The sequence below is a fragment of the Artemia sp. Qi Xiang Cuo genome, chromosome 14 (genome assembly GCF_049724085.1).
Source record: "Artemia sp. Qi Xiang Cuo chromosome 14, ASM4972408v1, whole genome shotgun sequence".
Classification (NCBI taxonomy): Eukaryota; Metazoa; Arthropoda; class Branchiopoda; order Anostraca; family Artemiidae; genus Artemia; species Artemia sp. Qi Xiang Cuo.
This window is the reverse complement of record NC_142807.1, coordinates 6,926,086-6,940,980: the sequence shown is the minus strand read 5'-3', so window position 1 is coordinate 6,940,980 and position 14,895 is coordinate 6,926,086. Positions and strand designations below refer to the sequence as shown.

At 36.0% G+C, this 14,895-nt stretch overlaps 1 protein-coding gene across 1 annotated transcript in view; it reads left to right on the top strand.

The window, feature by feature from the left end:
• The window catches only part of LOC148944075 (uncharacterized), an 81,364-nt gene continuing 66,469 nt past the window's right edge, over window positions 1-14,895 (top strand). The window contains exon 1 of the mRNA XM_089100201.1: window positions 1-113. Within this exon, the coding sequence (XP_088956327.1) occupies window positions 34-113 (80 nt within the window). The 5' untranslated portion in view covers window positions 1-33. The remainder of the gene's footprint in view (window positions 114-14,895) is intronic.

Genomic DNA, 14,895 nt, shown 5'->3' with positions numbered 1-14,895 from the left:
AACTTTCCCGCCAAAATTTAATTTAAATTAGCCATGCGCAAAAGCTCAGAGCCTGCTAAACGAAAGTCTATTCCAGTGAGGAATTCATCTCTGGGGAGTAGAGCTAGTGCAGTGTAAGTAATAAAACGTAATTCAGAATAATCTTTGAACCGGTGCTACTGATAAAGAAATATGTTAAGAAATTATTCTTAATTCATGGGTATAGGTTTGATCAGTGGGGTTGTTTGAGGTGGGGCTCCCCTTGTCCCCTAATAATTTGGTGAGTAATTTATTATATAGCCCATGCTCCTTGAATCTCCGGATTTGGACTCCTCTCGCCCCCCTTCCAAATGAAAAAGCTGCAGTTATGCTCTCAGGCCTAGGCTAATGTGCAGTAAAACTGCAGACTAGTTAGCAAATTTTGAAAGCAATCTCAGAATAATTTACTCCTCAATGCGTAATATGTACTTATGTAGGCCTTTTCATATTAGGCTATATATTTACCATGCATTGCTCCTGCTTCTACCCATGTACCTGTAAATTGAATCAACCAAGACTTTGTTTCTTGACAAATTCAAGAACCAGAGATATATAGGAAATATACATTTGGGCTATATATTTACACATCCCAGGGGGTGGGGGGTAAATTATAGGTCTAGGCTAGTGGAATCACTTTCTAAAATTTTTAAGTACTCTTTTTCTGCATAGGCTACCTTATTATGAATTACAAATTATTTTCTGAACATGTTTTTTTCTCACTAACCCAAACTCTTGGCTTAGCCTATATCCATGATTCAGCTGCTTGAATTCATTTTCATATTTTCAATTTGGAGACACATTTTTTGAATTGTTGGTAAAATTCTGCTTTAGCTACTTTTGGCTATCTTGGAATGGGGCGAGGTTAGGAAAATAGGAAAGTGAAACTTTCAGGGATGGGTCTACAGGCTAAAGTATGTCCTGGAAGGTATTTTGAAGTACCCACCTCCACTCCTTCATGCTCTAGAGGGTCCTGAAATTTTCCTACATGACAGGTCTGACCCATTGAAATTTTGACAAAAAAACATTTTACCTTAATTTTCAGTCACCAGTTTCTTCTTCCCTGGCTTTAGCTTTGAAAATACAGTTTCAGTTATTTATGCAGAATTTTAAGCCATATCAATGTTTTATTTCCAAAATTTAGGAAATTTATTTGCATATCTTTACTTATAAATTAGGATTGAGCAAAGTTGCAAAGCTCAAAACAATTTTATTGTGCTTCATTTAAGCAGTAGATCTATTTTGGAAGGCTTTGCTTCTACAAATCACAGATTTTCCTAACCTAACCCCTTTCCAAGATAGTCAACAGTACCTAAAGTAGAATTTTACCAAATTGTTTTTGAACTTTTACAGCTTAGGATTAACTTGGGATTTAGAGAAGGTATTGTCTTAAGGCTATAACACTTCCATTAGGTCTCATTTGTTTTTAAATATTTTTAAAAATTATAAAATCATAAATTTTATTTTTCAAAATTTGGCTTGAAAGGTCAGATCATGCAATGTCATTTCATTTTGGATAGAGAAGAGGCATATGCTTTAAAACACTTTTCTTGGCTTAGCCTATATCCATGAATCAGTACCTGGAATTCATTTTTATTTTTTCAATTTGTAGACACATTTTTTGAATTGGTTTGGAACTTTTACAGCTTAGGATTAGCTTGGGATTTAGAGAAGGTATTGTGTTAAAGCTAAAAAACTTCTGTTAGGTCTCAATTTGTTTTTAAATATATTTAAAAATTAGAAAATCATAAATTTTCTTTTGCAAAATTTGGCTTGAAAGGTCAAATCATGCAAGGTCATTGCATTTTGGAGAGAGAAGAGGCATATGCTTTAAAAAACTTTTCTTGGACATAATTTGGATAAATATTTAGTGGCTGACCATTTCTGAAGGAAACTGGTAAAGGTAGCAGCAGCTCTTCAGAAGAAAACATTTTTGATGAAATAAATGTAGAACCATTAGATTCCTTGTTTTACGTTCCTTTTCAACTCCTTTTGCTCTGTAGCAATAGTAGTATCTTTTTTATTTGGTTTGGAAGCCAAATAAATATACAATTGTCAACTATAAGAAATTAAAATTCTGAAAAAATAGGAACTTGAGGGGTACAAGTGATCTGAGAGAGGCTTAGGTCAAAATTAACCATTCTGATTACAAATACCTAAGGAATATAAGCACCAAGTTTGTGCTTGGTGGTTCCATGTAAATAAGTTTTTTTTTACTTAGTTTAAGTCCAACTTTCTACTATAAGATTATAGTTGTCTCCTTTATAGGTCTACATTCCTTAAACATTAGGCAATTGTGAATCTGCCATTAGTTTGTTAAACTTTGGACTGCAACTTCACTTCATGACTGTTAAAACCTGTGTTGATGTATCAAACAGTTTGTGGTTACAAATTGTGAGGAAGGAGCAACTAGGCCCAATAATAACCAAAGCTGTAAAAAACAAATTTTTGATAAAAATAGATACACCAAAAGAATTGGTTTTTCTCTTATTCCAAATATATAAAATGCATTAAGTTCAATGCTAACCCTACTGTAGAGGTTTCAAGCTCCCATTTGGAAAATACCTAGAATTATGCATTTTTTACCAGAAGAAAGATCAAAGATAGCCTATATGATATTTTTTTCCCTATGGATAATTGTATTGAAAGAGTAGTCCTAGAAGATTGCTATAGGGCTTATTCAAATGAAAATTAAAAGTTCTAGTGCTCTTTTTAAGTTACCCAAAAGACTAGAGGAAAACTACCACCCCTCCAAAGTCACCTAATCAAAATTTTGAGATAACCATTTCTTCAGCATAAGGGTTCAATAAGTATGCCTCTGGGGATGACATGACCCATCACAACATGGGTTAAGGGTTGTAAGTTATGAAATTTGCCCATTGTTTTGACATAGCATTTGTTATTGATATGTATACTGAAATTTTTCAAGGGAGAGAATATTTTCCATGGAGAGGGCTGTTTCTTGGGGTGATGTTTCCAGGAAAAATTTTACATGTTGGGAATTTGCCATAATTCCTACATGAAATTATTTTTATTTGTCTTATTTTTTCTTTGGCTACTCAGTTTAAATGTGGAGATATTTTGGGAGGAATTGTTTGGGGTAATTTTGAGGGCAGCTAGAATTGTCTAGAGGATTTTTCCTGGGGAGAGGGATTTTCCACAGGGGAAATTCTCCATGGGGTAATTTCTGCAGCCAGAAATTCTCCATGGAAGAATTATTTTGTGGGAGAAACTTTCCATGATGGGAGGGGGGTAATTTCCAGCATGATTTGTAAAAAAACATAAATTAAATAAAAAGCAAGTATTTTCTTAATATGAAAGTAGGCTAAGAAGAACTTTCTGGTGGCATTGTCCAATGATTTTTTGTTGTGTGTGTGGGGGGTATTTTGAGCAAGGATGGAGTTTTCCAGGGATATTTTACATGAGATGAACTTTTCATAAAAAATCTATTTTGGGGGAATTTTCTATCAAGAGGGAGGTTGATTTCCTGGAAGTATTTGAAAAATTATCAGAAATTAAATTTTTTTTTTTATTCAAGTAAAAGTAAGGAGCAACATCAAAACCTAAAATGAACAGAAGTTTTTCCATATTTGATGGGGACTACCCCTTCTCAATATCTTGATCTTTATGCTAAAGTTTGACTTTTTGTCCCAATTCTTTAATAATACCTCCTGAAACACAAGGGCCATTTAGTTGGAATAATAAGCTTTCTTAAAGTACTAAAAAGCTTCAGCATGAATTAACATAAATATGCTACTACTAACAACCCACCACAACACTAAGCCACCTGAGGCCAACACCACTACACATGCTCCTGCTCCATCCCAGTCTCTTCAAATTTTCTCTCTTTACACCCTACCAGGAAGCTCCCATTTCCTTTAAATCTTTATTTATTACATATTCTCACCCCAACTACAGACAACCTGCTTTCCCTTTAGCTCTTGATGGTCAGCTGTAAAGGACAAACATTGGTAATCTGCCATCCTTCATCCACAGAATGTTCCCTAGCTGTCTCAACCTTTCTCACATTATTGTCCTACAAAGTAATATTGAACCATACTTTTTGTATAGCCTACTGTTTGAAATATGGTCAGTCAGCTAGATACTCAAAACAATCTGTAGGTAATTTGTCTGGAAAATAACTAGCAAATCTTCATCTGCTTTTTGGAGCACCCATGCTTCAGAATCATATTTGACCACTGTAGCTTCCAATATTCTAATCTTGGTTTGCAGATTTATCTTCCTATTATTTCAAACTTTTTTCAACTGTGAAGAAAACACCCTGAGCCTTGACTATTCTAGTTTTAACATCTTCACTGATCCCACCATCTTTACTAATAATACTACCAAGGTAATTGAAGCTGTCCACCTGATCAATCTTTTCATTACCCAATGTCATTTTTTCATCCTTGCTTGTTCCTAGCCTTAGCAACTTAGTCTTCTTAACATTAATTTTCAAACCTATTCTAGCACCTTGAACTTAAAAAACCTCATTCATTTTGCTCACACCTTCATCTACTACTACTAACAACTCACCTGAGCACCAAGCCGCCTGAGCCCAACACAGCTATGCATGCTCCTCCTCCACCCCAGTCTACTCAAAGCCTCCCTCTTTACACACTCCCAGGAAGTTCCCATTTCCTTTAATTCTTTCTTTATGACATCCTCCCTCCCCAGACAAGGACAACCTGCTTTCTATTTAGCCCTAGATGGTTGGCTGAAAAGGACAATTTTTGGCAATCTGAAATCCCTCATCCACAGAACATGCCTTAGCCATCTCAACCTTTCTTTCATTATAGCCCTAGAGAGCAGGATTTAAACACATTTTTTGTACACTCTACTGTTTGAAATGCAGTCAGTCAGCCAAGTACCCAGAACAATCTGAAGGCAATTTCTCTGGAAAACATCTAGCAAATCTTCATCTGCTTTTTGGAGCTCCCATGCTTCAGAGCCATATTTGGCCACAGTCATCACTGTACCATCCAATATTCTATTCTTGGTTTGCAGACTTATCTTCCTATTCTTCCAAACTTTTTTTTTAATGTGAAGAAACGCCTTGAGCCTTGGCTATTCTACTTTTAACATCTACACTTTTCCTGCTGTCTTCACTAATAATACTACCAAGCTAAGTGAAGCTACCCACCCAATCAATCTTTTTTTACCCAACATCACCTTTTCATCTTCCCTTATTCCTAGCCTTGCTTAACTTCTGATTTAATACAAAACCAGCTGCTACCCTTAACTGCAGCAGTGTTACTCCTGTACATAGCACTAATCACTTTAATGTATTTGTCTGGTATACTATACAAAGATAAGACCTTTGCTAAAGCTGATCTATCAACAGAATCAAACGCTTGCTCATAATCTATAAAACTGAGGACCAAAGGTGTTTGACAACTAAGGCACTTCTCAATTATTATACTAAGAGTAAAAATTTGGTTGACACATTCTCTACCTTTTCTAAAACCGCACCGTTCTTCTCTTAAAACATTGTCTGCAGCATCTCTCATCTAGGATGCTTAAATCATCAGCATAATCTAAGTCCTGGAAAATTTTCCGTTCCATTTGATTGTGTTCTCCCATTGCCTTTACTGTACTCCTTAAGACAAAGTCCATCAAAATGATCCATATAAAAGGGGATAGAACACAACCCTGCTTAACTCCTGATTTAATACAAAATCAGCTGCTAACCTCATTTCTTACCTGAACTGCAGCTGTGTTATTCTCATACAAATGTACTAATCACTTATTTTTCTGTCTGGTATACCATGCAAGGATAAGACCTTTACTAAAGCTCTTCTATCAACATAACCAAACGCTTGCTTATAATCTATAAAACTGAGGACTAAAGGTGTTTGGTAAACAGGCACTTCTCAATTATTAACGTAAGAGTGAAAATTCGGTCATATAAAGTAAGAGTTTTATTTTTTCATTTTTTCTTTTAGTTTGATCAAACAGTTTGTGGTAACAAACTTTAAGTAAGAAGCAGCTCCACCTAATAATACACAAAACTCTAAAAAAAGAATTTGATAATAATTAATAAGCATACATCAAAAGAATTGCATTTTTATTCTGATGCAAAATATCTGAAGTTCATTAATTTTAATGTTATTCATCAAAAGCAGTAAGTCTGACAAAATTTTCCAGATTTTTGAGAAGGGTGAAAACACCCTCGAAATATCAAGTAAAATTAAAAAAAAAAATCCACCATCAGATTCAGCATATCAGAGAACCATAATGTACAGATTTTAAGGTCATATCTACAAAAATGTGGAAGTTTGTATTTTTGCATGAAGAAAGATCCTATGTTCATTTATTAGATTCTGTAAATGGAAAGGCAGTGTGGTTTAGAAAATTATATACAACTCTGAATAGGGTTTGATAGTTGTGATTTGATTTGTGAATCAACTACTGTGATTTGAGGATTTATCTGTTTTGATCAGACTATTGTCCATGAAATTAATGGTACTTCATTTAATGACTGACCTTGCAACAAAATTGAGAAATTAAATCAAGATATTTCATCTTACTTAATAGAAGAGATTGTACAACGTCTGTCAAAGGTATCCCTGGTTAGTGCTTATCAGACTTGAGAACTATTTTGTGGTTGTTAGTTCACATAAAGTGACCTATTGCACAATCTTGTTACTCAGGGATATATGCAGAATTTTATTGTAATAGCAAGGATTCTGTTTGTAAAGGAATCCATCCAGAAGGTTGCTTGTCACCCAATATATTTAAGTGCATATGAGCTCAATGTTCATGATCTCTTTCAGCTTCAGTGTTTTATGGTGAAATCAGTTTGTCATGCATTGAATATGCTGACCACATTATTCTACTAAGAATAAATGTATTGATTCATGTAATAATTGGTTCAATGTGTTATGACAATTAAGCTACTACTACTAAGAACTCACTGTGGTGCCAATCTGCCTGAGGCCAATGCAGCAGTGTACTGTCCACCACCACAATATACTCAAAGCTTTATTCTTGACTCCCTCCCAAGCTGTTCCAGTTTCCTTTTAATTTTTGTTTGATTTTGATTGAGTTTATTTTATTGTTGTTTAATATTAGAAGCATTTTTTTTCAGTTTTTCTGCTTAAAAATTTTAATTTTGGATTGCAGTTTAAATAGCCTATTGGACAAATTTTGAATATATGACCAACATTTTCAATCAGCAGTAGTATTGTGTTAGGGACTTTTAATAATAGTTTTACTGCAGAGTTGAAGTTGAAGGGGTAGAGTTACTATTTCTTGTGAAAATTATATATCTACAAAACTTTTCAGTTTCTATGGGGCTGAATCCATACAGATCCCCTCATGTAAATGCCCTTGGTGGAGCACATCATTTTCCACCATTAAATTAAAAGAATTGTGTCATTGTTAATATTTGTTGTTATTGTTTTTTTGTTCAAATAAATGTTTTATTCAACAAAAATATGTCTGTTTTGTTGTCTTAAAAAAAAAAAAAAAAAAAAAAATCGAAATTGAGGTCCCCTTGTTTTAAAATCTCAATTGAGGTATCTGGATAGCATGAAATGTTCATAATAGCATGCATGAAAATTAGATCAGTGTAAAAGAAATTTTGAAATTTTTGCCCTAGAAATTTATACAACCACGTTTTTGTTCAAAAATCCTTGACTCATTAAGTCTACTTACTCTGAAAGTTTAAGACTGAGTAAAGTGGTCATGCAGTAGAACAATGCCAACTTTTCTATAGCTTTTTTGCCCGTTGAACTATGATTTTGGTAGAATTCTAGAGGATAGGCATTTTGCTATCTTGGAAATTAATTAGGTATTTTTTGATTTTTTTTCTGTTATTTACTGGGATCAAAGATAAACACACCACTTTTGTGCCTTTACAAAATTCCCAAATATACAAACTGCTTCCTCTGCAAATTTATTTTGAACCCTTAAAAGTACCCACAGTGACACCTTGTTTCTTATTAGAAAATGGTTACCAGAAATTGTGAGAACTCCCTTAAAACAATCATCAATACATTCCCCCGTTGGATAAATACCTTACCCCCTGTTGTATACCCCCCCTCTGTGTTGGATAAATATACTGTCTACACTATATAGGCTACTCATACTATATTTTTCAAGGGTTTCACTCTTTTCTTCTCTGTTATTTTACAACAACTGCTAATTGATTGGCTTGAAGAAAGAAGTCATGGTATTTTAAAATTATTGTGAAAATTGAGAATAACCTGGATGTTTATCCATCATTGACGTGTGAAGCAATGCACTTTTATTTTAGAGATATGTCAAGAAAACTAAAAATTTTATATTGGTTAAGATATGTGAATAAAAATTCTTAAGAATGCGTTTAAAGCCTAAATTATGGTAAATATTAAGTGGTAGACCATTTCTAGAAAAAAATATGCTAACAAAAGTGGTAATGTTAGATTTCTTATTTTATGCTCTTACAAACATCATGCTCACTTTTCTAACAATGCACCCTGACCCGCTCCCCCTCATGATGGTCCTGGATATGGCTTCAGGATATATAAAACAACTGCAAAAGAGATTGGAAGGCAACTAGCCACCCTCCCCCTTCCACGTCCTTTTTTCCTCAAACCCATCCAGTAAGAACTTTGAGATAGCCATTTTTTTAAAGATAGTTCAAAGATCATATTACAGAAACTCTGGCGTCAACACAACCATCCAGGGTCCAGGGCAAGCGTTGAAGTTATGCCCTGGAGATATATATGGTTCTTGTGGAAGGAATTCTTGTATAAACTTCAGAGAGGGTTCATTTGATTGGAAATTGAAAGTTATAGTTCAGTTTTTGAGAGTCAGAAGAAATTGGAGGGCAACTTGCCCCCTCCTCATTCCCCTTTTTTCCCAAATGCATCCAGTAAAGGTTTTGAGATAGCCATTTTGTTAAAAATAGTTCAAAGGTCAGATAACAAAAACTCAGGTGTCAACACAACCCCTAGGGCCCATGGCAGGCTTTTTAAGTTAGGCCCTGGGAGCATATATGGTTCTTATGGAAGGGATGTTCATATGAACTTCAGAAAGGGCTCTTTTGACTGGAAATTGAAAGTTTAAATTCCCTTTTTAAGAGTCAAAACAGATCAGAGGGCAACTAGCCCTCCCCCATGTCTTTTTTCCCCAAACCTATCCAATAAAAAATTTGAGATAATCATTTTGTTAAAAATAGTTCAAAGGTCGATTAAGAAAAAATCTGTTGTCAATACAACCCCCCAGGGTCTTAGGACGTGCGTTCTAAATTGTGCCCTGGGAGCATATATGGTTCTTACAGAAACGATGCTCGTATAAACTTCATAGAGGGCTCATTTGATTGGAAATTGAAAGTTATAGTTTACTTTTTAAGAGTCAAAAGAGATTAGAGGGCAAATAGCCCCATCCCCTGCCCTTTTCCCCAAACTCATCCAATACAAATTTTGAGATAGCCAGTTTTTAAAAATAGTTCAAAAATTCAATAACAAAAATTCTGGTGTCAACACAACTCCCCAGGACCTGGGGGGCAGGCTTTATAAGTTGTGTCCTGGCAGCGTATATGGTTCTTACGAAAGAAATGCTTGTATAAATTTCAGAAAAGGTTCATTTGATTGGAAATTGAAAATTCTAGTTCGCTTCATAAGAGTCAAAAGAGATCCGAGGGTAACTAGCCCCCTCTCATCACGCCCCTTTTTAATCAAATGTGTCCTCAAGATTTTGTTTCACCCAGGCCGGATTTAAAGCTTTGATGTGTCTAGACCCAAGCGTTTTTGCTGCTCCGTTTTGCAAGGTTTTCGGGAAATCCCCAAAACCACGGGAATAATGAAAGCCACAGGGCCTAGAGGGCCTATTGGTAAATCCTTGTCTGGTTTCACTGCAATTTTCATTTTATTTTCAATATTGCAATAAAAACAAAAGAAAATATTTGTAACATAATTGCTTTTAGTAAAGCGCCAAATACACAGTAGGTCTTATGCTTTTACCGTTAGAGAAATGGGCAGTAACCATACTATTGTTTGTAGGGGACACCTTTCAGTAGAAGTACATGATCCCTACTCCTTGAAAACGACCGCTGTCTAGCAACCAATCTTTAATCCTATTCTCACTTCTGCTTGAATTCTGTTCTCCCAATCATAGGCAGCGCAATGGCGCTGCCTAAGTAAAGAAACGATGTTGGCACAATGTATTATTTATTTATTTTCTGGTTTTGGCCAGGGCACTTCGTATCGAAGGAGTTGTCGTAGAAACTTCGAAAAGGGCTTATTCGATTGGAAATTGGAATGGCTACTGCCCCGTTTCATAGTCGAAAGTGATTGGAAGGCAACTAACACCCCTTCCACGCCCACCATTCCCACAAACACATCCAATCAACGTTTTGAGATAGCTATTTTGTTCAGCGTAGTTGATTTCCAGATACAAATTACGTTTTTGAGGAGGACACTCCTCCCACAGCCCTCAGGGCATGGGTTGTAAGTTATGCCCTGGAGGCATATAAGGTTTTTATAGAAAGCTTTGTCGTAAAAACTTCAAAAAAGGCTCATTCGATTGTAAATTCAAAGGCCTAGTGACCTTTTTAAAATTCGAAAGTGATTGGAGGGCAACTAACCTCCCTCTCACGCCCACCTGGTCCCCAAACACGCCCAATAAAAATTTTGAGATAGTCATTTTGTTCAACGTAGTTGAAACTTCTGGAAATTAAGTCTTTGAGGATGACATCCCCCCACGGCCCTCAGGGCAAGGGGTGTAAATTATGCTCTGGGGGCATATAAGGTATTTATAGAAAGCATTGTTGTACAAACTTCAAAAAGGGCTCACTCGATTGGAAATTGAAATGGCTAGTGCCCTTTTTAAAAGTCAAAAGTGATTGAAGGGCAACTAACACCCCTTCCACGCCCACTATTTCCAAACACATCCAGTCAAAATTTTGAGATAGCTATTTTGTTCAGCGTAGTTGATTTCCGGATACAAATTACGTTTTTGAGGAGGACACTCCTCCCACAGCCCTCAGGGCAAGGGTTGTAAGTTATGCGCTGGGGGCATATAAGGTTTTTATACAAAGCTTTGTCGTAGAAACTTCAAAAAAGGCTCATTCGATTGGAAATTCAAAGGGCTAGCGCCTTTTTAAAATTCGAAAGTGATTGGAGGGCAACTAACCTCCCTCACACGCCCACCTGTTCCCCAAACACGCCCAATAAAAATTTTGAGATAGTCATTTTGTTCAACGTAGTTGAAACTTCTGGAAATTAAGTCTTTGAGGATGACATCCCCCCACGGCCCTCAGGGCAAGGGGTGTAAATTATGCTCTGGGGGCATATAAGGTATTTATAGAAAGCATTGTTGTAGAAACTTCAAAAAGGGCTCATTCGATTGGAAATTGAAATGGCTAGTGCCCTTTTTAAAAGTCAAAAGTGATTGAAGGGCAACTAACACCCCTTCCACTCCCACTATTCCCAAACACATCCAGTCAAAATTTTGAGATAGCTATTTTGTTCAACGCAGTTGAAAGGTCTGGATATTATATCTTTGAGCAGGACACTCCCCCACAGTTTTCAGGGCAAGGGTTGTAAGTTATGCCCTGGGGTAATATAAGGTTTTTATTGAAAGCTTTATCGTAGGAACTTCAAAAAGGGCCCATTCGATTGGAAATTGAAATGGCTACTGCCCTTTTTAATAGTTTAAAGTCATTAGAGGGCAACTAATCCCCCTCTCACACTCACCATTCCCCCAAACACATGCAATCAAAATTTTGAGATAGGTATTTTGTCTTTGAGGATGATGAACCACCAAAACCCCTCAGGGCAAAGGTTTTTAAGTTATGCCCTGGGGGCATATAAGTTTTTCTAGATAAGTTTTCGTAGAAACTTCAAAAAGGGCTCATTCGATTAAAAATTCAAAGGGCTAGTGGCATTTTAAAAAGTTTAAAGTAATTGGAGGGCAACTAACCATCCTCTCACACCCACCATTTCCTCAAACATATCCAATCAAAATTTTGAAATAGACATTTTGTTCAACGTAAATAAAAGGTCCGGAAAATAGGTGTTTGAGGATGATAACCCCATACAGCCCTCAGGTCAAGGGTTGTAAATTATGCCCTGAGGGCATATAAGGTTTTGTAGAAAGTGTTGTCATATCAACTTCCCTTAATAATAGTGCCTTTTTAATAGTTGAAAGTGATTGGAGGGCAACTAACCACCCTCTTACGCCCACCATTTCCCCAAGCACATGCAATCAAATTTTTAGATATCCATTTTGTTCAACGTAGTTAAAAGTTCTTGAAATTAGATCTTTGAGAATGATAACCCCCTCAGAGTCTTCAGGGTGAGGGTTGTAAGTTATGATGGGGGCATATAAGTTTTTTTTAGAAAGCTTTGTTGTAGAAACTTTAAAAAAAGCTCATTTGATTAGAAATTGAAAGGGCTAGTACCCTTTTTAATAGTCAAAAGTCATTGGAGAGCAACTAATCCCCCTCTCACGCCCACTATTTCCCCAAACACATTTTTACCAAGTACATTTTTAACATTTTTACACATATTCTACCAAACATAAAACTACCACAAATCAGTATCAATAAATAGATCAAACCCAAAACGTACAGAAATTAAAATAAGTCAAACTCAAAACGAGCAGAAATTAATCTGAATAGGGTTCTAAACCCTATGCTTTCTAAAATCCAGAATATAATTTGTACTTTACTGAAAAATTCTTTTAAATGTTTTCACTTTTATAACTTTAAGAAATCAAAAATTAATTAAGATTTTAAGGAATAAACATCAGCATTTGTATATTAAACAGACAATGCTCATTTTTTTTTCAGTAAATTCATTTGAATTTTTGAACTAAAACCTCCTCAACGCCTTGCTCTTTAGGCTAAAGTTTTTATTGTTTTAAAAAATAGAGTTGTGAGAAAGAGTCAAACTTTAGTGTAAAGAGCGAGGCGTTGAGGAGGGGACATCCCTTTTCATATACGGAATAATCTCTGTTCGTTTTAAGTTTTGATGTCGCTCCTTACTTTCAGTTAAAAAAACTTGTTTTAGTTAAAAAAAAAACTTGTTTTAGTTAAAAAAGAATCTTGTTTTTTTTATTTAACCATAATACGACCTTGTGTTGGTCTTTGTAGAAGCTAATCGACTTTTACACTGAAATTTCTATAGCAAGGCACAGAAAAGGGATAGGAAAGAGATTTTTTTTATCCCTTGATATAATAGTCTCTAATGTCCGCTATATTGACTCGTTTCACTTCTAGTGCTTGAAACAATTTAAACTACATTTTAATTTAACAAAATTTAACAAATAATTTAGTAGCTGTATATAGACATAATATCCAACACTGGTCCTCTAGATAGTCCCCCTCCCCCTCAAAAAAGGAAAAAATTGACCTAAAAATGTAGTATCTTTGACATACTACCCCTTCCCTCTTTAGGAAAAATTCTCTTAATTTCCCCCTCCACCCTCCAACTTTGCATTGAGAGCTCTGCTCATTGCAAATGTAATTTGGTATTTGGCAAGGATGTAATAATTGTCATTGTAATAATTTATCTTCTAGTAATTTCTTTCAGTTCAGCCATTATTCACCCACACAGCAGAACCCGTTAAAATTGTACCTCAAAAGTGTTTTAAGAAAGGTTGGACAGGGTTCTTTTTTAAATCGGTCCATTAACCTATTAGCGCTCATCGTTCCCATTTGGGAACATCTCATTTTGTTTTTTTTTCTCACAAGGTAGCAGCTCGGGCAAGTTTTAAACATTCCATAGAAATCTAAGGCTAGCCAGCAACTTCCTCGAATTTTCTGTGCCTTGAATTGGAATCAGGGGACTTTTCAGGATTTTCTGAAATCTAGCTAAAAGTCAGTTTTTGGGAACCAGCACTTTCGGGCGAAATGCCAGCAAAGATGAGTGTCTGAAATATCTTGTTTTGGTGTTTTAGAACTCTGTACTTACCGACCTTAGAATCTATCAAGCGCTTATATTAAAATATCCACAGAATAAGGACACAGTATTGTATAACTATAAGTGTTTTTGCAGATGGCCCCCAAACGGACGGACTTAAACTAGACGAACTTATTGATGACGAGGAAGAGATTGATATGGTCATAATTCCCCTTGATGTGGGGGCAATTAGCGACGAATAAGAAGGGGATGAGGACAACACAGAGTCTTTGAGTGATCTTCTAAGTGATATTGCAGGGCCGACAGAGCTTGATATCACCCATATTTCCGTAACAGACGATTTAGCTGGAGATAATCCATCCGGGCTTCCTGCCGCTTCTACTTTGGATGCTGATGATTTAGACGACGTCCCACTAAGCTGTCGTAGAAAAACAGCCCCAACAGTATTGCAAGTACAGTCTTCAAAACCCGCCTCTAAAGAATCTGGACCTACGAAAAAGGCCCAAAGAGATAAGCCAAAATGGAAAAAGAGACCACAGTCTGGAGATCTTCAGAATCACTACCTAGACTGGGAGACAAGGTCAGTCACATGATAAACATTCTGAATTCAAGGTTTTTTGTCAGTTCTACAACGAAACAGTCCTCGCTATGATCATACGGGAAACATCACGATATGCTTCTCAGAATGTTCACATCAGCTTTACATTGATCTTTGAAGAACTTGACGATTTTTTGGGAATTGTGCTACTATCAGGATATCATCGCCTTCTCAGTGAGAGAATGTACTGATCCAGGTCAGACGACCTAGTCATTCCTATAGTTGTACAAGTCATGAGCCGCAACAGATTTCTGAAGATAAAGAAGAACCTGCACTTTGCAAATAATAATGAGCTCCAGGAAAGCGACAAGATGGCTAAAGTGATGTCACTTGTAGATGCCGTGAACATCAAACTTCAGGAATATGGGACGTTCTGTCAGAAACTTTCTGTGGACGAACAAATGATATCTTTCTTTGGTTGTCACAGAT